This window comes from Corvus cornix, chromosome 3 (genome assembly GCF_000738735.6).
Source record: "Corvus cornix cornix isolate S_Up_H32 chromosome 3, ASM73873v5, whole genome shotgun sequence".
NCBI classification, from domain to species: Eukaryota; Metazoa; Chordata; class Aves; order Passeriformes; family Corvidae; genus Corvus; species Corvus cornix.
In genome coordinates this window covers 64,732,751-64,757,962 of record NC_047056.1, presented here as the reverse complement: position 1 = coordinate 64,757,962, position 25,212 = coordinate 64,732,751, and the positions used below count along the sequence as shown (strand labels likewise).

Sequence of the window (25,212 nt, the reverse complement as noted above, 5' to 3'; positions counted from 1 at the left end):
GCTTGGAATTACACTGGGATCTTGTGCAACACTGAAAGGGATTATCCCAGGTGTAGTAGTCAAAATAGCAAAGTCACCTTCATTGTTCTCTCTTTCTAATAATGGTTCCTTTCAACGCATTTTTTCTCCTCAGACATATTTATGATGGACTTATATTTATTTATATTAGAAATCAGTTTGTACATCTGATGCATCTTGTGGTGCAGCCATGCCTATATGTTTATGTGAATATATAAAGACATTTGCTGGGCAAAACAAGGTAATGAAGAAATTTCTTTCCACAAAAATAAAATATAGTTTGTAAAATTACTACTTTCTAAAAGCCATATCGAAGGAAGGTTTTTATTATTGAAAAATATGTGAGCAGGAGTGAATATAAAACTCTGGAACAATCATGTTACCATAAAGAAGCTCCAGACTATCCCATCCCACGGTCTCGCCATATGATACAGATCTCAAGACTTCTGTGGCAATAGTCCAAGATTTAAAATTACAGTAAAAGATATTTTGAGGGAGGTTAAGTAATTTCAAGCCAAATTATGTCTGGAGTCAGAACACTTTCTTGAGTGGATTGCATCACAGTGCTGGGAGAAACTTGAAGCAAAGCAGCAGGGGAAACAATTTGCTTGGAAATCCCTTCATAATCCATGATATTTATGACTTCCAAGTTTACCAATTATGTGGATTCTGATGAGAATTAGCTATGGATTTCTGATCTTTATCCAGCACATAATTCAGTCTTCCCAAGGGTTAAAGCCTTGGTGAACAACCAGAAACAGTTGGTGCAGCACATAATCACCTCTTAGCAGATTGCCTTGGGAGAAGCAAGGGACAGTAACCCACCCGGAGCGCACAAGCTCTCATTTCAAAGCCACCTTTTTCATCTTGGTCTGCTGAAGCCAAACATATCCTTTGCTCTTTTAGCACAAGAGAGGCCTCCCTCAGCCTTTCACAGCATATGGTGTGATCAACTCATCAGCTTCTCTGCCGTGAGACACTGAAGTACTGACAGGAGAGCAGCTACAATCATCCTCCTAAGCGATGGGCACACCAGGACCCAGAGTTTCTGTAGAAGCATCTGCTGCACAGCATAAACCCTTACCTTTAGCTAAATGTAAAAGGGCTAGATAGATATCTTATGGAATGTTGTTAAAGGTGCCATATGTATTCTTTTTAGATGTTTATGTAAGGACAAGAAGAGATCTCCACTTCAGAACACACACACACACACACACGCACGCACACTTAACCACAGCAGAGGCAGCAAGGCTCAGAACCTGTTGTACCTTGCAGGCTGTATTAATCCTTCATCATTAAAAAGATTACATGTAAGCTCAGAATGAGATCTTTTACAATAATTGCTTCTGGAAAGAAATGTGACACTTTAGCATCTTAATTTGATGTAGAGCAATAATGCTTTACTTTCAAATATTTCTACCAACTCTAACATATTTTTAAAATTCTACTGTATTTATTTCATAAATAAACAAACCAAATTCTTTCAAAATAAAAACTGTCTATGTTATGGAAATGTCACAAACAATGGCTATCAAAAAATAAACACATGAGATATAAAACAGTAAGGAAGTATTGTTCCACATATGGATGTAGAAGGAAAATGTAATTCAGTCCTGACAAAAATAGTGCCCTAAACACCAACATTAGAATATACAGTGAAGCCAGGCAGTCTAACTTCTTCATTGTCCAAAATGCACCTCTGTCAATGCAGTAAATAATTTTCATAGTAGGCAATTAGGAAAAAAGAATTAAAAAAATATTTTTAAACCATTGTACAATTTCTAAACAAGTGCTGAGGTGAAGATGCACTTGTTTACATGAGAATTTCAACAGGTTATTACTAATACATGCTAGAGATTTTCCTTCCTCTTCCAAAGTTAAAAATAAAAATCAACTATGGACGTTGCCTAATGTTATCTCTAGGTCTAATTTAACATGGCTGAACAACTGACTGCTAAATCACTATCTATGAAGGAGAACAGCAGAGACAAGAATGACAAGAATACAACAACACTGAAAGACTGAGCACAATAAATTGTAGCCTCATGCAGTAAAATTATACTCCATCAGCAAGGGTAAAAGGGTGAAGAAAAATCAAGGAACCACTTTATTTCTCAATTTGCAACTTTACCAGTTAAAAAAAAAAAAGATAACAGAAAAAGCAGGTGCCGCAATTATTGCACATCATCCACAATGTTCACTGTATTTTTCTTTTGCAGAAACTTATAGTATTGGACAAGAAATAATTACTGTGCTGGGTAAGATTTTTTGGGGGGCAATGAAAGTAAATAAACAATAGGAACTTCTACTTATTATCTCTACTTCTAACATGAATTTCAGCTTTTGGCAAGCCCTGATCCTTCCCCGCTATCACCCAGTAAAGTGATTGTTTGGTAAGCACAAATTATGACAGCCATTACTGAGAAGCACAAAGTAAAGGCAGAAATGACAGAGCACAAAAATGAGAGACATTATATATAATAAAGGAAAATATCTACTGCAAAATTTCCTATCCCAGTGGTTATCCTTAGAGCTTCAAGGACCTTTCCTGGCTTTTTCTCATGAATGCTCATCCAGCAGTAATGAAAGATTACTTGAAGTACTCCAACTGGATCAGACCTGGCAGAAGCTGTCACCATCCCATACCTGCACCCACCCTTCAACCCACGCTTAGTTAAATATTTATCTACAAATCTAAAAGTCTACAAACCACTCCCAAGGCCCCCATCACTTTCTCCAATGCTCTATGATACCTAGACAGCATACTTTTTAAAGAAGGGGGACTGTGGAGTTATTTTACCTGGCATATTGGTAGTCCTTTTACCAGGTGGTGCACAGAGTAAGCCACACTCTGTGTCATCAATCCTGTCTTTTAAACTGAGGATTCACAGCAAAGTACCATGACTACCTTTAAAGAGCAATAAAGCCACTAAAAATTGGACTGATATTTAACTCAGCTAAACACCATACTACAACAAAGAAAATTATTCTATGTGAAGCACTGTGGTTCAGGAAAGAAAATGAAAACTTAAACCAGTCAGAAACACATTATCAGTATGTAAATATATAAAGTTGGGCAGGATATGGAATGTTTTCTCAAGCATTTTTGCTAGTAGTCAGGATGCGAGATAATTCTCTTTTTAAACTCTAAGGCGTTACTAACATTTTTTAAAAATATAATACTGATTCTCACTGTGTGACGGTCCCGTGTAAGATGGACTCCTCCCTGAAAGTAGAGATTCCTTCACGCACTGCAGTCCTACTCAAAATTACCACTAAAGCAAATTAGGTACTTACTATAATCATACAATAGATTATATAGAAGACGGAGTTACTACACTTTCTATTTTAATCTCTGTTTATATTAGTAGGCTGTGAGTTGTTAAAATAAGCTCAGGGCTAATGAAGCAGCCCTTTCATTGTCCTTTGAGTTACCAATCTTGAGTGCCTTACAAACACAAAAGTCATGTCAAACCACCAACCATTACTCCAAGCCAGCAATTCTTTGAACAACATTTTGAGTAAGCACTGGTACGTAAACAAGAAAACCACCTCACTGCTGCACACACTCGTCTTTCCTATTGCTGCCTGTTCATTCCATAGGCAACACACATACCAAGCCAGGGAACAAGACATTATTTTCTCTCTCATCAGATAGCCTTAAATATTTCTTAAATACATGTAAGTATTTTTGGTCTTCAAAAGAGAGAACAAGTGAACGAACGAAGAGGTCATACATCCAGAACTGTGATGCTCATGTTAGAACACCCAATGCCACAATCAATCAAATCTTGCAGATTCTTCTGTCCATTAACAAATCTTATTAGGGAAAAGAGTGTTCCCACAGAGAAACAAGGATCTGCCTGCAAGGATGCAACCGCAAGGCAAAGACCAGACTTGTCATCTGGTGAGCACTGGCTTTCATTATAGTGCAAGAATGTTATCTCCTCTGGATAAACAAAAATGTTTCCTCTGGCTGGAATTACAAATCCCTTTGAAAATGTCAGATTACCTCATTGTAGTTTTAATTGCTACTGCTAATCAGGAAAAAAAGAAAGCACAGGAAACAAAAATCTTAGAATTGCGTATGAGGGAGGTCTAATTTTAAAAAAAGCATAACATGGTACAGCATCATAAATTAAAGAACAGCCAGAATTCTGTCTTAAGAAGTCCTCCATATGAAGGAAACCAGAAGTTAAAATTTAACACCAAAGGAAGCAATACTATATTTTAATCTTTTTTTCAATTAACAAAGACATTTTCTCAACATTTCTAATTCTATCAAATTAAGCATTTCTCATTTTTGTTTTTATATTTACGGATAAAAACTGACAAGTCACTAAGTAAGATTTATTGCTTTTTTTCCTGTACCTGACTGCCTTTCCCAGTAGGGTAAGGAATGAATATTTCAGTGCAAAAGCAGAAAACGAGAGCAGAAAAATGAACAGGGACAGGCCACTTTCCTGCTCTTCAGACCACTGAATAGAAATCCTCTCAGCATAACAAATGTTGATTTGGGTTCAAAATGATCTGCTAATAAAAAAGAACTCTCTCAGAACAACTTCCAATACCTTCTTTACTGAAAGACAATCCAGGATTTTTGCTATATTTACATTTGTTTTATTTTTACAATGAAAACTAAAAATGCTACAAAAATTGTGGCACTCCACCTGAGGTAACAAAATACTTGAAATAGAGTAAGCTGAATTCTGCCACTATCTGCAATACCAAGTGATACCACACCAAAGTGCCATATTATTTGAAACCATCTCCTATAACACATTTTCAGTGTTTATGACACCTGGATAAATTGCCCAGATGCTGGCATTAATCCATCAGCAAGTAGTGCTTTTACAGTTACTGTCATCTTGACACTAGCAGGTGGCTGTGAGTTTCATTTTATTCAGTCCTCACTCCCAGCTGAGTTCAAGTCAGTTATGAATATTCTGTGCTAAAAGGTGAGGAGACAATTAATAACATTTCTGGAAACAAGCACTGTAATGAGTCACATCAGTCTGATCATCAGTGCCAAGAAAAGAAGCCAAATGGCCTTCAGTGAGGACCTTCACAGCTGTAGAAGTATTTTTGTACATCTAGAGCCAGAAGTGTCAAGAGTGTGTTTTGAGCATTTCCCCCAGGAAACAGACTGTGTTCAAGACCAGCTCCCTAGCTCTGGGCCAGCCCTGGTCCTGCTGGACTTGAGCATGTGAAATGCTACACCAACACAAGCCCTTCTCAAGCACAGGACTGCACCCAATCTCAAGTCTTCCTACCAGGATACAGAAGAGGAGGACAGTGCATTCAAAACAAGTTGCTCCACTTGAGGCTACACCTGTAGCAGTCAAAGATCAGTCAGAGCTGATCAACCCAATGGCACACACCGACAGCAGTCAGCATCACACGCTTCACCATTCTGAGTTTTGGGAAGGCTTTCCAGTTTGCAAGCGTAACGTCAAACCCAAAGCACCTTTGCCCATCTACGCAACTTTGCTCAAAGCTGATAAGCCTCCCCTCAGTCCCCAAGACCAAAGGGTTGCTGATGGCTGAGCGGCATAGACCTGGCTCTTGTGGGATTGCACCAAGCTGGAGCCCTGGAGCTTGGCTGGATGTGAGAAGTTTCACTACAGAGGCAATGTAGTGCACTTCACACCCTAAGGCTACCCCCATTTCCTGTACAGGCTAAGCCAAGTCCACCCTCAGGCACATCCTTACACTCAAACAATTTGGGGAATGATTTCTGAGGTTTCCCTCTCATTAAAATTCTCAGAGTAGCACTAGTTTTCATACAGATCCCTCCTTCACACATATGAACAGCATCACAGCTGAATAAAGCAGGACAAACTCTCATTTAAAAATAAAGACAATAAGCAGCCATTCCCACAATCCTTCCCAGCATCTGCCATCATACAGTGCTGGGCTGGAAAGTGTTAAAAGACAAATGGTTTTCAGAGGAGACAGCCTGGAAAATATGGATCCTGTGGTAAAGCAGGGCTTCCTATCCCAATCTAAGGCTGAAAGAACCATGGGGTAGTATTTATAATGAGACCTTCGGTACAGGAATCTAAAGCTTCTATTTGACACATCTGTGGCAGCATCAGAGCAGGCATCAGAGCACCTAAACCTTGTGAAAGCTCTTGGAAACCAAGAAAATATGGCAATTCAGGAAGGTGTACATAAATTTCCAGCATTCGAAAACAGTGACTGTAGAAATATGCAAATGACTTACTGGAGAGATTCAGGCAGCTTGTGCTATCTGTGAGCAACAGCTCACCTGCAAACTGCTAGAACAGTACGTGTCTTTTTCACAGCTTCAGGAAGTAACAAACATGAGTAGGCTTTTAGATTTGTACTGCCCTTTCCAGAATACTCCAGTATGCTGGTCACCAGCTTGCAGAAGAAAGTTCACTTTAAAAAAAAACTGCTTCTTGCATAAATTAGCTTAGATTAAAAAAAAAAAAAAAAATAAAAACCCCTTCTTTTATTCAATCAGATTTTTTTTGTTATGGTTTCACTGATGGCAAGAAAATTAATTTTCTTTTCTAGCTGACTACTGTACCAAAGAAGTCACATAGTAGCATGAAGAGTATCCCCTCTGCAGAAAAGATTGTAGAGGACTTAATCGAATGGAAATAACTGGATTAGTGAAAGATTTCCAGATTTCATTCAAATGCACACAGCAAAAAAGCACAAACCCCCTCAAGTTATCAGCAGTAGCTAAAGTATGTAATTACTTCAGTTATTTTTTAACTAAAGAATCTCTAAATAGATATACTGTTTTGAAAATCTTGTTTTAGGAAGGCCAGTAATAAATGGTACAAACTGTCAGAAAGTGCAAGGCATAAACCAAAGAAATATTTATGTAAAGTAACTTTTCCATATCTGACTTGCACTTTAAAACTTTAAAATGAAGGAAGGAATTGCTGGATAACTGCAGAATTAAAAAAAAATCATAAAGGAAGACTTCCTTCCTGTTATATCTGGTTATTTCCTTTTGTGCTATTCATATGTATTTAGGATTGCTTACACAGACAAATTCCAAGAACTGTTTAAGATGAAGAACTTTTAGACCACAGGAGAAAAAGCAACTGCTTGTTTATCGACTAATGTCAAAAAAGCATAAGTTTTTTTAAAGCCTATGTATACTTGAACAATTAGAAGCTTAGCTACAACCCCCTAGTACTGGAAAGCTTATGAACCAACCATTTAATAATATCTCTACTGCAATAATTCAAGAAAAGGTTGTGAAGAATGCAGTAAACAAACTGCAATGATTGCCTGTAATAACAAAAGGAATTTGTTACTTACAAAAGCCTTTGAGAATTCCTCACCCCAAACTCAGGGCAGCTTTAATTTTTCAAGAGGTGCAATAAGCAGCATGCACAAAGAGTAACGAGTTGGATTTACTGCACATGTACAGATTAACTGAGCATGGGCAACTGGTTCCTGAGGCCCAAAATACAGGTAACAAGTCTCACACCTGCAAAAACTGTGCTCAAATCTTAAGACTCTGAAATACCATACCACCCCAAATACATAAATTATGAAACAGCTCAGTGTCAGCAAATCAGTGTCAAAGATTTGGGATGCCAGCATTGTGTCCTATCAGAAATAGAAAGCCTGGAACTTCAGGGCTCCAGTCAAAGAAAGCATTTGTTTCAAGCAAGGACAGATGGCAAGCTAGCATGTATTAAAAGTATCAGCAGCTACAATGGAGGACTGATCCCACACCTAAGAGCTAGTGGAAGTTTTAAATCTCTGTTTTTACACAATATCCACGTAACAGGAACAGGATTTTAACCTGCTCTTTATGAAATAACACTATGGTATGTCCTGCTTTGAACAACAGGCAGCACTGTAAGAGACACCATACACCTGTACAACTAAAGCATGGACAGACACTAGCACTAAAAAACTCTTCCCCAAGGCCCCTCTGTCCCCAGAAAAATAAGCCCTCTCCAACCTGTGGAAGTCCAATATTCGTATGTTTGGATGCTGGTGAGAGGCACTGTCAGCCCTAGGAGCAACTTGTAGACTAACACCAGGCAAGGATGTCAAGAGTACAGAATATGCCATGTATTTAGTAGTCAGGTCTTCTACAGTTCAGGAAGATGATACATGTATTTGAAACTATATTGGATGTAAGTGAATGCGACTGAAATTAAAAATATGGCATATACAATGGAAACTCAATATATTGTGAAGTGATACAGAAAACATCTGGATGTCATCTTAAGAGGTTGGTGTTTTTCCTGATAAAGGAAACAGCTGCCTTAGTAAAATTACTCATATCCAGCAGTAACGAAGAGTATCTTTTAGCTCAATTCTTCTGTTAAGCCACAAGCATCTGCTTCCTAATTTTCTTTTTATTTAATCTTGTGTACCCAGCCCAGGTGCTGTAACAACAAATTTAAATAGCTGCCTCATTTTATATCTTGCAAGCTATCATGACTAAACAAAGAATAGCACTTTGCATTTGAAACTTGCCTTTCAAGCAGGTGACCATTGAGAGGTGATTTGCAACACCATCTGTGTGAAAGCGGGGAGTGGGGTGGAGGAGCCTAATAAACTGCACGGGGAATCAATAATTACATCCTCAATGTAAGCATAAAGTGCTTTCAGAAGATTCATTCCTAGGCTTGTAAATTTGACTGTATACTTTAATTCCAATACCATTAAGTGATTTAGAGTGATGCCTTCACTCTAAACTACACTCCTAGACCATGGTGGCAGGTGCAGAAAAGGCTAAAATCACTCTGTGTACATAAAGAGAATTCAATTTTTTTTAATGATAACTCAGCAGCAAATGGGGAACTGTTTGTTTCAACCAATGTTATGTGGCACTTGCAAGTTTCTTTCAGGCATTAATGGCAAGAGTTTTAAATGATAGTTATCAAATATACAAGTATAACAATCTGAACAGGATACCAAGGGTGCCTACTTTAATTGTTCTTCCATTAATTTTTTTTCTAACTTCATTTACTCACTTTAATATTTTACTCCAACACCAGAACAACAGCTTAATTAAATTACTCTCATCAGTTTGAATTGAAAAAGTCCATAGACAAAAGGGCCCAAGACTCAGGATCTCCCATATTCTGCCATCTCCCTTGAACGAACCACTAGCAAACCTGACCAACTCACTGAGCAAATGGAAAAAAGTAACTACTCCTTTTTGCTCTGCTTCCCCTCAAAAAGATGGTCTTCCTCAATCACTACATAGTCTTAATCTGACATGTTCAGATCAACTATTTTAAGTCATTTACTTGTATCATTCAGAGGCTGGTCCTCAAATGGTTAAACTTTACACTGACAGTGTCCTCAGACCAGGTAGCACAGTGTAGCAGTTCTCCAGCCAGCTCAGAGTTTGTTCTTTCTGGAGTTACTCCCATTACTCTACAGCAATTGTGCTGGGACTGCAGTGGTAGTGCAGTAGCAGTAAGGGAAAAAAGCTTCCCTTTTCCCTGTTGTTTTCATGCAAAGTGCTCCAGATAACCAAGGGCTGCGTTTTTATGAAGCTGTGAGTCAAAGTTCACAGAAGGATGGTTGAGGTTGGAAGAGACCTGTGTGGAGGGAGCTCTGAAGGTCATCTGGTCCAACTGTCCTGCTCAAGCAGGGCCACCCAGTGCTCATTGCCCAGGAATAAGAACATGTAGAGATAGCTTTCCAGTATCTCCAAGGACAAGGACTCCACAATCCCTCTGGGCAATCACTGCAAATCACTGCAGTGCCCAGTCATCCTCAAAGTAAAAACGTGTTTCCTGATGCTCAAAGGGAACTTCTTGTGTTTCAGTTTCTGCTCAAAGTTCTATATAAATGTCATATGTGTATTTTGGCACAGCATTAGGACATGGACAGGGCAGTGTCATAGTACAGGCCTAAGTGACTATTGTCCAAGCTGTATCTTAGTAGACACTGCAACAAGGTATTTACCAAGAGTCTTGTCTTGTTATTAGTGGCTTGATTTAGAATGAAGCAAGTAGTAGCAAACTTGTAATAATAGCAACAATAATAAGAACAACTAATAACTAGTGAACGATATGTAATGCAGGTTATGAAAATATTAGCAAAAGGAAGAAAATACTATGAGAATCCAAACTGACAAGTTGGAATACTGAAGCTTTAAAAACAAGCCATGATTTTAGGCACAGAATTACAGAGTTCCAGGCTTTACACAGTCTTCATTAAACACAAAAAGCCTAAGGAGTTAATTTGCATTACTCTAACGTCCTTTGCCAGAGACCCTATGCTTTTCTTCATGCACAGGCAATTCCACATTCCACTGCCCATTAGTTTGATGTGTTCACGGATACAAAGAGAATAAATTAAAGACTGCTATTTTAGAGTGTCTCTTATACTATTTACACATATATAAAATATAATGAGTATACACTGCAAGTTAGTGCTGTATATTTAAGGCTGTTCCATGTTTAAACAGTAAAGTTCTTTTTTTAATCCTTATATGAGGATTGAAGTCAACACAGGAATTTCCAGATTTTGTGATCCCAGATACTGCAAACAACTAAAATGACCACAAGCACAAAGACAGTGCCAACAGTCACTCTGTTAGATCCACAGCATGGATCGCTTATGATCAAGCCATTGGATCATAAAACTCTTTCACGGAGCTTTCTCTACCACCAGCAGCTACAAACTACTTCTGTCTCAGTTGTATAGATAGACGGGAAAGAAATCAACTATTTTAGCTGTTTCAGCCCTCAGGTTTCAGTGGATTCTCAGATTACAAGTAAATTTGTTTTGGTAAATTCCATTAAAAACAATGGGATCGAGAACGTGCCATTTAGGTAAGTGCAGCTTGGATTCCCAACCATGTGAACAGCTGAGCCTGACCCCATGGTGAGTTTGGTAACACCAGCAGTTGCATTGACGCATTCTTAAGTTATTTTTCAAGGGGAAGAATAGGTTAAAATTTAGCGTACTCTGCAGGTTCCTTTCCCCACAACACCTCTGACACACCATCTAGATGCCTTTTTATATAAGTAATGTAACAAGAAAGAATTTTTCTCTATACAGCAGGACAAAAAGATGATGGTTTCTTAACTCAGTGCTTTCCTTCTTATTGCTGAGATTTCTCTGACAGACAATAGTCATGGAATTGTCTGATGAATGGACAGAATCAAAATGAGCCTGAATAAAGCGCTTGTATATTTTCCTTAAATTGAATATAAGACATGTGAACTCTTGTAGTTCTTTTTAAGCAAGCCATACAGGAGGCTTCAAGAGAGAAGAACTATGATTTAAGAAGCTACTTTTATGTTGTAAGTTAAATCATCAGGTAGACTAATTCAATTCCTTTCTGTTTACTGTAAGACTATTTCTCTTACTGGACAAGCCATAAAATTCAAGTGACTAAAATATAAGGAGGCAAGCAGACATTTCCAATTCTTAAAGACTCAGAAACAAGTCCTCTGACTGAGCAGCAGAGCTGGCAGCATGTCAAGTTTATGAGCAATTCAGTTGCTTCTCTGAATTTCCTGCAGTTAAAACTTTTATACAACTAAACCTCAAAACCCTTCCTGTAATTAAACAACCATAAGTTGTACTCTCTAAAGATTAACCCTATTTTCGAATGCCGCACATATTTGAAGGAAATAATGGTTGGAAGTATTCATAAAGACTTCAAGTACACATATTAGCATGTGTACATTGCTTTCCATGCCCCCACTTGAAGCAAGAGAAATAAAAAAGGCTTAACAACCATGTAAACTCTCCATTTTTAACAAAACTCATTACATGGCTGTAGTGTTTTATTTTATTCTTTAACTGAACACCTCACATAGCCAATTCTAGAGAGAAGGCCTTTCAGGCTTCACTAAATTATTTCTATATTCAACAGCATGTAAGCTAAAACATTAGAGTACCTTAACTGTAATTTCGAGTTAGATAGAAGAAAAGTCTTCAATGTATGATTTAGAAAAAGGGCATCTTAGTCACCAGCTCCACTCATTAATTCTATTACCAACTGTCACAGTCTATCAAGAAAAAAAAAGGCTGATTAAGTTCTTCTTGTTATCTCAGTAAATCTTTACTTTTGACCTTGGGTCAGTTAATAACCATATTAACTCAAGACAGAACCTTCAAGCAAATCAGAAGAGCTGATGGCATTTAACACTGAAGTAATTCTGCTCAGGCGTGCTGAGAACCACCACTGTAGTTTTCTGCAGCAGTGTGGCAATGATGGCCCAAAGCATTACAGCAGTTGTAAATCTTGCCTGGAATCAGGAAGATTATTTATTCTTCCCTCTAGAATATAAATGGAAATAAAAGCAACTCTGGAAAGAAAAGGCTGAGCACAGACTGAACCATGTTTGTAAGAGATACCCTGCAAGCAGCAAATGCTGATGAGAAGGTTTCAGTTATTCACTAGTTTTGCATGATAAAAGGAAAAAGATTGAAATTGTCTGTATACTATGAATAGTGTTTTTAAGAACAAGTTGGGGAAAATAGCATCCTTTAAGAAACAGCATTGTAAGCTGCTGACTTTGTTCTGCAGCTGTTAGTTTTAAGAAAACAACAAAAAAGAGTTTTTAAAGGAAAATGGAAGGGAGTGAAGTTCACAGAATATCCTTTTCACATGATGATCCTTAGGATCTATTGGACTGCAAAATTATCTAGTCATGCATGCAAAAATTAAGGACAACTTGGCCCCCAAGGGACAACACAACTTTAAAGCAGGAACAGGACTGAACCAGCTTCCAAAAACAACTAGTATGGTTGTTTTGCTTAGCCTGCAAAAGCAGATGATTGCCTAAAGAGGAAAGAAAAGAAACAAACCAGACACATCTAGTTCTTCAGACGAACTAGTTACAGAGTCTTTCTGGTAGTTCAATGCATTTGAAACATCAGAAACAATGGAACTGGCCCTTTATGCCAGAAAGACAGCTCTCTGTTAATTGAAGGTTGACTCTGCTCCAGTAACACTGCTGCTGGAGTGATCTTCCTAGTTTACTTTAGAGTTATGTCAGTTTACACAAAGTTTGGATGTTAAAACAAGCTTTTGAGCCTTCATGTAGCTGAATGACAAGAGTTCCCCTCATACTGTACTGTTTTAATTAGCTACTATTTGAAGGAGTTCATCAGGGTTGGGTGGGTTAATGTAAGCAATTAAAGGTGTTGAGTAAAGAATATCAGAGCTAAACACATCAAATAAAATCCTAGTTCTTCAGAATATTTTACCACTTCCTGACCTCTCTCTCTTGTATCTTACGCTTTACTAGGAAATTAAGCAGTCAGATGGCTGACCAGCTAACACCTATGGGAATACCAAAGCTTGTATACGTGTTGACAAAAGACTTGCAGTGTAAACAGTGAGTTAAGAAACTGAATCTGCTGTTTAACTACATCCTAAATCACTTTTTCTTGAGGAAACCAAGCAAGATTTGTATGGGACACTGGCACTACATACCACTCCTCTTTTTCAGCTTTCAAATCTTCATGTTCATCCTCTTCTCAGTTTTTCACTTAAAAAAAAGTTTGCAGTTTGCTCAGTTCTGTGCACTTGGCACCTGGGCAAAATGAGCTCTTACATTTACTGACTGGAGGAAAACAAAGATTTGTCTTTCAAATGCTTCATGACATCTCTGTTTAGGGGCAAACACCCGCCAAAACCACAAATTCCCATTGGCATGTGTCATGCTGGAAGTGGCACAGGATTTTTCATGTGAACATCTTTTCCAAATTCCTTCTCAATCATTTGCACACAGGGTGCAAATACAGTCTGCGTATCACAGAGGCAAGCTTTTGGCACAGATGATACAGGAACTGGACTCATTTATCAACCACAACATTTATCAACATTATTAAACTGTTGCATTTTTACAAACAAATGGCAAACGAAGCATGTGGATTCCTGCAGTTTTTGAAAGACGTGGGAGAAAGCTCCCTACTTATCTTACAAATCTTTCAGATTTCTGTTGCCTGAAAATAACAAACAATTGATCCTGCCAAAAAAAATCCACTGGCCAATTGGCACTCACCATAAATTGATCCCAAGAGTTGGTTCTAACTTAAAGCCAATGAACCTTGTTTGTATCTGTTTCATGTTTGATCTGCTGAGCAAGATGCGTTGCAAGTGCAAAGGAGATTTTTAAAAGAACATCTGTTTCTTCTGCAGCAAGGATGCCATTATCTCTACCTCTTGCTGGAGACATGAAGAGCATGCAAGAGCAGCAGTGATGTCTTTTCTGCTTCTGATTTCAGGCATTCAGTTTTCTCAATGATTTTCAGTTAGCTTGAAGCAGCAGAACTGGCAGGTGTCACAAAGTGGTGTTTTCTAATGAATTTCTAATCTGATCCTTCAAAGCGCAAATTGGATAAGAAACTTCCCAAATTTCATCATACATTTCTGTTCACTCAAATTGTATTTAAAATACTAAGAATTAATTAAAGCCTACATATTTTTTACTAGAAGTAATTTAAGTTTTTGAAAAGAGATACGAAAGCAAAAATACTCTTTGCTAAAGTCAGCTTTGGGAATCTGACGGAATGCCTTCATAGCTGCCAACAGAATCAAAAATATGGTAATCTTCTACTGGATGGTTTATGCTTTTATCTTCTCTAAGCTAATAAGAGGAGTATGTTATCACCTACTTAACTCCCAACTTAATGAAAAATAACCTCAGACTCAGTCTATGGAGACAAAGCACAGAAAGAAATCTCACATACAATAGTGTATTGGTTTGGCACGGCCTGGTTTTTAGTAGCAGGGAGGGCCACAGAGGTGGCTCCTGTGAGGCAGCTGCTGGAAGCTTCCCACCATGTCCAGCAGAGCCAATGGCTGATGGCTCTGAAGAAGGACATGCTGCTGGCCAAAACTGGGCCTGTGAGAGAGCTTGGTAATGCCTCTGTGATGACATATTTAATAAGAAAATCAAAACAAAGTCACAAGATTTTGGATTCTAGCCAGAGAAGAGGAGGAGGTGAGAACATGTGAGGGAAAACAACAGGTGACACCAAGGTCAGTGGAGAAGGAGGGGGGGAGGTGCTCCAGGTGCCGGAGCCGAGGTTCCTCTGCAGGCCGTGGTGCAGACCATGGTGAGCAGGTTGTCCCCTGCCCATGGGGATCCACGGGGGATGCAGAGATCCACCCGCAGCCCATGGGAGGTGCCCATGCCGGAGAGGGTGGATGCTGGAGGAGGCTGTGATCCAGTGGAGACCAGTGGAGAGAGAGGGCCCTTGCTCCAGGCGGAGCAGCCTGTCCTTGGAGCACTGCACCCCGTGGAAAGAGAGAGCCACGGTGCAGCAGTTTTGGGAGGGCTGTGTGCCCGTGGGAGGGACTCGCTGCAGCAGGGGCGGTGTGGCTGCGCTCGTGAGAGTGGAGCCACACCAGGGAAGTTCACAGAGAACTGTCTCCCGTGGGAGGGACCCCACGGCCTCACAGGGAAAGGACTCCTCTCCTGGAGCAGCAGAAGGAAATCTTGGTGAGGACTGACCAAAGCCCCATGCCCTGTCTCCTGTGCTGTCAGTGGGAAAGAGGGAGGGGCTGGAGGGGGAAGGTGTTCTAAGGGATTATTTTACTTCTCATTATCCTCCTCTGATTCTGTTAGTAATAAATTCACTTCACAATTTAAGTTGAGCCTGTTCCACCCTTGAAGTGTTTCTCCCGGTCCTTATCTCACTCTTGAAGCGTTCATTAATTTTTTTTTTTCCTTTTCCCTCCTCTGCCCAGCTGTGGCAGGGGAGGGTGAGCGAGAGGCTCTCATGGGTGCCTGTCGCTGAGCCAGTGTCAAACCATGACAACTAGTTATACATTGTGAAATATTTAGATTAAGAAATGAAGAGTTACACCACACCCAGAGTAAAATAGTATTTTCATATGTACTTTTCTGGGGAAAAAATCAGTACGATGATTCAATAACATCTATTACTTATCACCTAATTGAAATTTTATAAGACATTCACAGTGAGAATATACTTCCCAAATATTTTACACAGCCCAGAATTTAAGCAGGATAAATTAATGCTGATGTATTCCCACTTTCAGCACCAATTGAGATAGTTTTATGTTGCTTTCATTTGCAGAAAGAAATAAAATTCTTGGCTGTAATATTATACATAAGAATTGTTATTGAGATATGAATAGTATATTTGCAGCAATCTAAATGCTGCTTGCAAATGGCTCCACAGAACCCTGTACCTAACCATATGTTGTACATTTTCTATTTGATCTGCAGAGGAACTCCACCACCTCTTCAGGCAGCATGTTTTTACCCTCCTTTTACTCATTATTACTGCAATTGCATTTTGTGCTGCAAAGGGACAGAAGACTGAGATAAAGAAAAGAGAAAAATGTCTTTGCAGGTGCCTGGCGATTCTGGACAGACTGTTAATAGCATGTAATCTCTTCTGTACAGTATATTAACCCAGATGCAAAGAATTCTTGTTAAAGTCTATCTAGAGCTGCTGCTGCTCACAAGGAAAGCACTCATACTACTATTTCTGATAGATATTCTCCCTCCAACTGTTCTGTAGAACCAGAATGAAGTGAAACTGCAGGAGTTAGTTGAAACCCAAATCCTCAGAAGAAACAAACAGCTCCCTCTCAGCTGCTTGAATTCTACTTAATAACATAGCTCATGAGCTCATGTCAAATATACCAGCTGTTACAATCACAATCTGGTATTTCTTAGGTCTCATTATCATCCATTCTCTTTTCTAGCAATTGACCATCAGCCTACAGTAGTGTGGAGGTGAGCAGGGATTTTAGCTAAAATTAATGTGATGAGCAGTGAACTTTTTGGTTATTTCCAACGTCAACATATGAATGCAAAAGCATGTCAAATAAGTTTACCATGAACCAAAGCAAATTTTTTTGTTGTTTGGAGAAAACTCCCCAAACAAACTCTTTTCAGTTACACAGAAAGGAAACCACTTTAAATGGTTATGTACAGGTTGGAGTTCTAAAATGATGTTTCTCAGACCAAAATCAGGGCTCTGACTCCTGGTTTCATAGTAGGCTTAGTTATGGCAGCTACAGCAGGCTGTCACCACAGCTTCTCAGTCCCCTGCTGCGGATATTCACCCTGATGACAGACAAACAAAAGCAAAACATACCCACTGCTGGACTCCAGCAGACAGCAATTCACTGAAATAAGGCAAATTGCCACTATTCCCACTTTACATTAGCAGAGTAGCCTGAGGGCCCTTATTCTGAGGCACAAAAGCTGTTGGTGATGGCAGCTGATTGTGTGCCTGGTGGTGGTGTCTGATTGCGGTACAGGGCAGAGCCTCCATCAGGCTTCAGGTACTTAAGACCTGGGAAGCAGTTCCCTGTCAATGTACACCTGGTATCAGTAACTCCACAGCAGAGAGGGAAGAGAAGGAAATCGAGAAGCAACATCTTAATTAAGTGCAAGACTGGAAATCCACATCTCTGTTACTGTTCTTCCAATTTTCCTCAGAATTAAGTGTGGGGCCGGCTTGAGCAGCACAGTTGCACAGAGCAGCTGAGCAAGTAGCACTGGGAGAAAGGGGACAGAAGTATTAGGAATGAGAAAACTTTTGGAGTGAAGGGAACCTTTTTGAGAGAGATGGGTTTCATCAACAGTGACAATGTAATTGCACTGCAGGAACTTAAGAGACAGAAATAGAAGACTGAAGGGCAGTCTGCTTGCAACAGCAGAACAGTCTACATAAAAGAAAATCTTAGGAGTCAAGGTTATCTCCAGAATGTGAATCCATAGGGATTCTGCAGTACATTTTGATGCAGCTAGCACAGAAAGTGAACAGCATTAGATTTATTAAAGGTGGTGAAGAGACTGAAATAGTAATGGAGATTACAGACTGTGATAGGGGGAAACAGAGGAGATTTTAAATCCTTCTCTGTCCCTGAGTAGGCTGTTAAGTGCTACATTAGAGCGGATATAAACCTTGCTTTTATACACCGTAATGACAGCTTTCTGCAGAAACTCAGACTCTACAGGAGAAAGAATAGCTCTTAACTTAGTTTGACATACTACTGTCTAACAGGGGCCACATGCCCCAATTCAACACGCTGTTTTAAACAAAGGTTCACTTAGCTAACGTTTAAGTTTGGAAAGAGAATCAAGATGACCAACTGAAATACACTTAGAAAGAAACAGCCAGATGGTTAAATTGCTTGGAGATGATTTGGAGAATAAAAGGTGAGGTTCAGAGTCCAAAATTCTCAAATCAAAAGGCTCAGATGACTTCTTTCTTTTGGTATGGCTGTAAAGAAAGTAATTAAAAGTAAAAATACATTGAGTCCAAGCAAAGAATACAGAAACTGATAATGATTGACAAGTTAAATGAAAACTCTTAAGTCAGGCTAAATGTAGTTTTTGAAGAACAAGTTTAAAGTTTAAAAAAAAAAAAAAAAGAGAAACATGAGGCCTGGTAGAGAGCCAGGAAAAACAGTAAGATGTCTGTTTAAAAGAGCATAGTGCATGAACCAAAGCCATTGCCAAAAATATAAACTTGCCCCTGCATTTGGTCTTGAAGAGCCTAGGCACATTCCCATACAGGAACGCTCTTCAAAGAACAAGCCTAATGGACTGTTGCAATATTGAGGCTGGACTAGATGATCTCTTGAGGTTACTTACAAGTTGAATGGCTCCAGGATTCAATGAAATACTAAGTTAAAAAATCATAAATCTATAAAAATGAAAGAGAGCATAAAGATCATTTCAGAGCTGTACAGGAACTAAAACATGACACCACTGAAATACTGATGTATTGCTTCAAAGTGGCAGCAGATGGATGGTAGGTGGGAAACAGGACCCAAATCTGAAAACAGGGCTGCAGAAAACCACAGGCAATTGAAGTCTTCTAGTTTGTAGCACACAGGGAATTCTACTGCCAGTCTGTGAAGATGATTAAGGAGGAGTTAAGTGGCATTCACAGAGAAGTGATCAAGCTGATACAGTATGCCTGGTTTCAAACAGCATTAGAAATCAAGCTTCCAAGACATAAAAGGAAAAGTCCTCTTGTTAACTAGTGTCAAGTTAAGTGAGAGGAAGCAGGAGATAAAACAAGCGGTCAATTCTCACGCTGGTGAGCTAAGATCCCCAAGGCACATACACTGGAACTTAATCCCGATTTGCAGAAAAGGCCAATACCTTTGTATAGGTGACAAACTTCATTCTCCTACTATTCAAGACTGCTAAATAAGAGATTTTTTTTTTTTTTATAGTCATGGAATTTAAATATTCTCTCTGAAGGGGCACCTCTACAAGAGGGAGAGACAGAAAGAATAGCTACAGCTAAATTCTGCAGAATGTCTCAGCACTATATGAAGTCAGCAATTTTCTATGGTCAGCCTGGCAAAGGCAGTTCTAGATCAATAGCATCTGCATCATTATTTTATGCCTGCTTCTCATTAGTAAGACACCACAACAATCACTGAGGGATGGTGGTTTACACTGAGCAGTGATTAGGTCTGTCTGAAGTCAAGACAGGAAGCCAAGATCATCAAGTAAGGTTGAACAGTGGCACTGTGACTCTAACTCTAAATGGAGATGAAAACTAATTATGTCATAACCTTTTTCCCTTTATTAAAAATATTTCTAATTAACATCTGGTGGAGAGTAACAGATTAAACTCTAAATCCAACACTTACCATCATGAAAAACAGTTTGGGTTTTTGGTTTTGGAGTTTTTGGAGTTCATTTGTTTGGTTGGTTTGGTTTTGTTATTCCTTCACCCTGATCAAAATAAATTAGTGTTCCTTCAAACAGGTTATACTACCACAGTAAAAAAAGTCCAAGTCTATTTTATTCCTGCTTCATGCCATGGAGAAGAATGGCAATATGAGCATATTATGCAGGAAGAACAGCTGCTGCATCCAAAATATTTTAACTCTGGGGAAAAAAATAGTTACTTATCCCATTCAAAAACCAGAAAAACTTCAAAGGAATCTGGGAACTTACCAGCTGAATCTGAAACTCATGTGCTCCTTATTCACTTCAGAGTATTTTGGATTTACTTTTTTGCTACTCATGCAAACAGCAAATTAAAAACTCCTTCTATTTCTGCCTATGCAATGTATTCCCTGGCTGTGGAACCAACCTTCAAGTAATACAGTCTCCCCTTATTACTTAGCTTTAGCAGTGCCTTTAAGAACCAGTTATGAGTAAAGCAGAAGACCTGGAGAACATGCAAACCTGACTGGACTAAGAGCAGGGCCATACATTTACCATGAATTTCAGCACCAGTATCACAGCTATTCCCAGCAGTAAAAATTACAGTGCTCAGAACTAATCTGTGTAATCTCTATGAATTCCAAGAAAGATCTTAGTTGCTGTTAGAGGATTCAGTGTTGTCCTCCTCCAAAAGTTAACAAGTTATTTCCTTATATGACTACATTTGGAAGTGTAAATATCTGGGTCTGCAGAATAGAGGATCTTGTTGCATGCAATACTCCTGACCCTTGGTATACCAGAATTTAACATCAAACTAGTAAGTACAGCAAAACAGCTGTAAAACAAATTTCTCCCTTACATTTTATTTTTCATTTCAAAACAAAAAAATTACTTAGATGAGGAATCTTCTAAGACATGTCTAGTACTTAATCAAGGTTTAATTTGAACAAAATGATCAAGAAAGTTTGAAAAAAAACCCAAACCTGTCCCAGTCCTATGGGATAAATCTATCATATTAGTCTCCCAGAGATACTTTAATGCAAACAAAAAAAAATTCAATACTAGCACTGCTTTCAAGAAGGCAGGCTTATTTTTAATAATCATTTACAGCCACTTGATTTATGGAAAAAATACCAAGGAATGATATTCACATGCAATATTATTATTAGGGACTTAAAAATCCAAAAGAAACCAAAAAACAACCAACAAAAAAAAAAGAGCAGCACTTAAGCAGTTACTCCTCTTAAAATCAAGTTTTCTGGTATTTGTAGCTGTTTTACAAATGAAATTGATATTTGACTGAAACTTTCTGGCTTGGGTTTAGACAGTTACCAAAATGAAAAAAAAAAAAAAAAAGCAAAAAAAAAAGCATATGACATTTCTAGCACTTTCAGGTATTTCACATTAATTCTAGTAAGGTAGAAACTGCAGGAATTTTAATAGAAAGCTTCTCATAGCTCTCTTTGCAAGTGAGCAGCACATATAGTTATCAAGAGGTAAGGTATTCAATTTTTTTCATTTTTTGAATGATTCACATTGGAGACTTTATCTAAATGAACTATTATGTGAGCAGGATGTTTTAGGAACTACTCAGTATGACAGCATATTCTTTAATCGTGATTAGTTAGACTTACAAATGATTATGGAACACACAATGTGTTGCAGCTTTGGATCATTACCCATGGAAATGTAATTCAGAAGTACAAACAATAATTATTTCCATCACTCCTTCTACTGAAACATAGCCTTCTTTAATTAGACTATTGATAAGTGAGCACAGCAAATATAAGATTTTTTTAATAGTTAACCTGATAAAGAATTAATTGAGCTTTTAAATAAGGAAGTTTAATCCTCCAAGCAGTGTGCATAAAGATTGTGCCACCTTTTTAGTAATACCCACTAATGTAATGGACTAACAGATTATTAAAGATATATTTTCTACAGTGGCAGCCAGCCTCTGGGGCCCTTAGCCCTTTCCACACCTCTCAGCAGCAGCAGGGAAAGTACAGACCCACATAACACAAGAAAACCTCATCCTGCTGCATCCCACTGTTTCCATAGGCAGAGGTTGGCTATTGCCTCAGCATATTGGATTTGGGAGACAAATCATGAAGTTTCCCTAAATCTGATTAAGGCAGAGCATGCTGAATTGCACTCCCTAAGCCACCGGGGCCATTGTTTAGGGACATGATTCTTGGAGAGCAGATGTCTAACAGAGAGTGTAAGAAGCAGTGGCAAGCATAGATGATGTCCTTCCTGGCTTGCAAGAGCTTGGCACCCTCCTTAATAATACACCTCCTCTGTGTGTAAGTGTCCATTTTACTTTCATTACTGAATCCGTCAATTTTAGAATGGGCACTAGCATCCATTATCACCAATATTCCACTGCAAAGAGTTCCACTTAATCATCTGTTGTGTGGAACACTTTCTTTTGCTTCAGATGTCTCCTCATTTCATTTGTGCAAGAGTTTTACTGGAACATGAGTGGTGCTTTCAATCTAGCTGAAGAGATAGTGGTAAAACTGCCTCTCTGAGGATGAAGGAATGGTCGAGAAGCAATGACTCGGTGTTATTTAGGTGAAACTATACACGCTGATTGAAAGTGAGACTGCACATTAACAGACACAGGACATAAACCATCAACATACATATGGAATCACCAGCACTGATGACAAATGGTTCAGGCATTTGTTGGCAGACAAACTGCCACTTGATGTAAAGGCCCATGAGCATTCATCTACCAGCTCGCTGTCTGCCAAGAAATATCCTCTGCTTCTGTCAGAACTGGTTAATTAAAGTGTACCAATAGGTTATGCTGAAAAACTCCACACCTGTTCGCCAAGTAGATCTCCAGTGAAAAGAGATGAAATAAAAGTAAAACAACATTTAGCAAAGACCAAGAAGCCAGGTCCCAAGCACCTCTCTGTTTTTTTCATTACTGTTGTCCAATAGCATTTTCCTCCCCAAAAATTACAAGACAATTAAAATACTAAAACCTTTGTATTTTAAGACATTAATGTCTCTTCAGTGCCATCTACACTTAGCACAGGACCATGGGAAATAAGCAGGTAAGTCTAGTTAAGACAGAAAAGTGTCAGAGGAACATCATCTCCTTACAACTGCTTTGTCAGGTACATGACCCAACAGCACCTGCTAAGACAGCTTTAACATAATGAAAAATTTTAACAAAAATCATAATGCACAGCCATAGAATTTAAGTAATTTAAACTGACAGGTTCAAAACAGAGCTCTACCTAGTATTTGGGAAATTTATTTATGAAAAAAATTAATTTCCTTGGTTTGTGGAGTTTCCACCAGTAATTGCTTTGGATTTAAGGAATGATAAATTCAATTTACGGTTGAAGAGTATTAACTTGTGTAATCCTATAATAAAATACTACTATAATCTAGAAACAGAAACAAGAATTTAAACTAGTAAGATTAAAGACTTTTCAAGTACCAAGCTAAAACTTTAAAATATCGCAATGTGTGTAACTAAAAATGGTACCTGTGACTCTTGTGGCCTTCTCCAAAAATATTACAGAAGTAATTGCATTTAGACAAAGATCTAAGACAAGACTGCATCTTTGTTCTCTACAGAAAGCATGACAGGTAATAGAGATTAATGGGTTATTAATGCTTTAAAGACATTCACAAGTATAGGTTTACAGTTGTCTTTTCATTCTTAACATGTCTTTTCCATGTGAGTTGAAGGTTCAGGTAGACAAACAGAAGCAAGAGTTTAAACGAGTTCAAGGATATACTTGAAACACATCTGGGAAGCAGGAAGCTGATGCACCAAATCTACCACTACCATACAGGAGGAACTCTATAATTCTATAATAACTCTAGCATGAAGCCCAGTAAGATGTACTGGGTGTGGTTCCAACTCCGGTAAAAAAACCCAAATATCATTTAACACTTAAATGAAATAATAGCTTTAGGACTTATACAAAGCAACAGAAGCAAGAAGACCCATTGGACTGGTCTCCGCTGTACAAGCCATTTTCAAAGTTTTAAGCAGGTTTAATTAGGATAAATAAAATTCTTAAACTTAAATTTAATGTCTTATCTAGATGACGATATGTCAGATAAACCATGTGGAAATATCTTACTTCCTCTCCTGAAAGATAGTACGCTGAAAGCAGTCCACCGACGAAACGAATGTTCACTTCAAATACGGAAATTTCAGCATTCTGTTGAAACAAACATAGATTTATTTCTATAGAGGTTTGTTTGGTTTGTTTTTATTTATATATATATACACACACACACATACAGGTATTAACGCACAACAGCTGTAAATAGCAAAGCACAGAAGAAGTTGGGAAGGCCAACATAAGAATTTAAAGCATTTCTTTCTCTTCCTCACTTTAATAAAATATCCTCTCCATTATCCTCACCCTGGTCAACTTTTCATCTCTTCTGTTTGGATACAGGGCTTTCTCTAAATCCACATATGTAAGTACTTTCTTGCAAATGATTTAGCATTTGCCCAAAAAGTGGTCTTGAATCACTACCTCCCCTCACGCAATCTCAGACAGATCAGAATTGATCAGAATGTCCTATCAAATGTTTTCTACTTCAGTCTAAATGCAGCTTATTGCAAAAAATAAGGTAACATTAGAATAAGTTAATTACTCATTCTGCTCATGACAAAAATGCAATCATTATGTGTATTCACAAGGAAGCAGATAATCTTTCACTATTACAGTGACAGCCCGTCCCAAGCTGGTGCAGATAAATCTTTTACCAATGATAAAGACTAGGTCCAGGTGGTATCTATCCCAAAACTCGAAGTACATTCTTCCCTGCCTTTTGAAATTCAGGCATAAATGAGGAATCTGAGTCTCACATGGTTTTGTTCTTTATTAAGTCAATTCCAATTTTACCCCAACACATAGCATTTAGTCCACTTGAGGCATTCAGTTAAAAAGCTGATCTAGTGAAGTTTCTTAATTTTTACATTTTTATGTAATACTACCTTTTATATTTTTGTATTTCTGCAGAAAAATTGTAACAATCAGTGTCCCGAAATTTTGGGCACATACATAAGGAGTTTGACTTTCACATGTTCTGGGTTGCTCTTGCTTCTACTGAGTCACTTTTTCATTTTATATTTGCTGAAGTACACTACAGCTATATTTAATATAAATCAATGCATGGTGGAGTTGATGGATTTTCTTCTGAAAGACTTGCAGGCTTTTTTCATTCAGCCAGGTTTTGTGCTTTTCCAGCTAAAACATTCAGATGTCAGTTTACATAGGAGGGAAGAAGTTGCTCCCTGTTTTCTATGGATTTTGAATTGTAGTAAACTGGCTTTAGAGAAAAAACAAACAGACCAGCACTAGGCTACTTATTAGAAATACTACCTCATGCTTTTCAGTTTGCAAAGTGCTCTGATTAAGAAAAGGTATCTAGACACATTGCAGAATTGGTGCATTTTTTGTAAATTTTAAAGGTACAGGCTTCAAAACACTCTCAGACTTGCTACAGTGCTAGTTGGTTTACATTGAGGAATTTAACTTTTCTCCTTTAACATGTATTCGGCACTTCCCCCTCTAAAAAAGAGATTATT

At 38.3% G+C, this 25,212-nt stretch overlaps 1 protein-coding gene across 1 annotated transcript in view; it reads right to left on the bottom strand.

Annotated features, from left to right (window-relative positions):
• The window catches only part of MAN1A1 (mannosidase alpha class 1A member 1), a 142,163-nt gene that overhangs the window by 61,899 nt on the left and 55,052 nt on the right, over window positions 1-25,212 (bottom strand). The window contains 1 exon segment of the mRNA XM_039569082.1: window positions 23,750-23,830. Coding sequence (XP_039425016.1) covers window positions 23,750-23,830 — 81 coding nt within the window.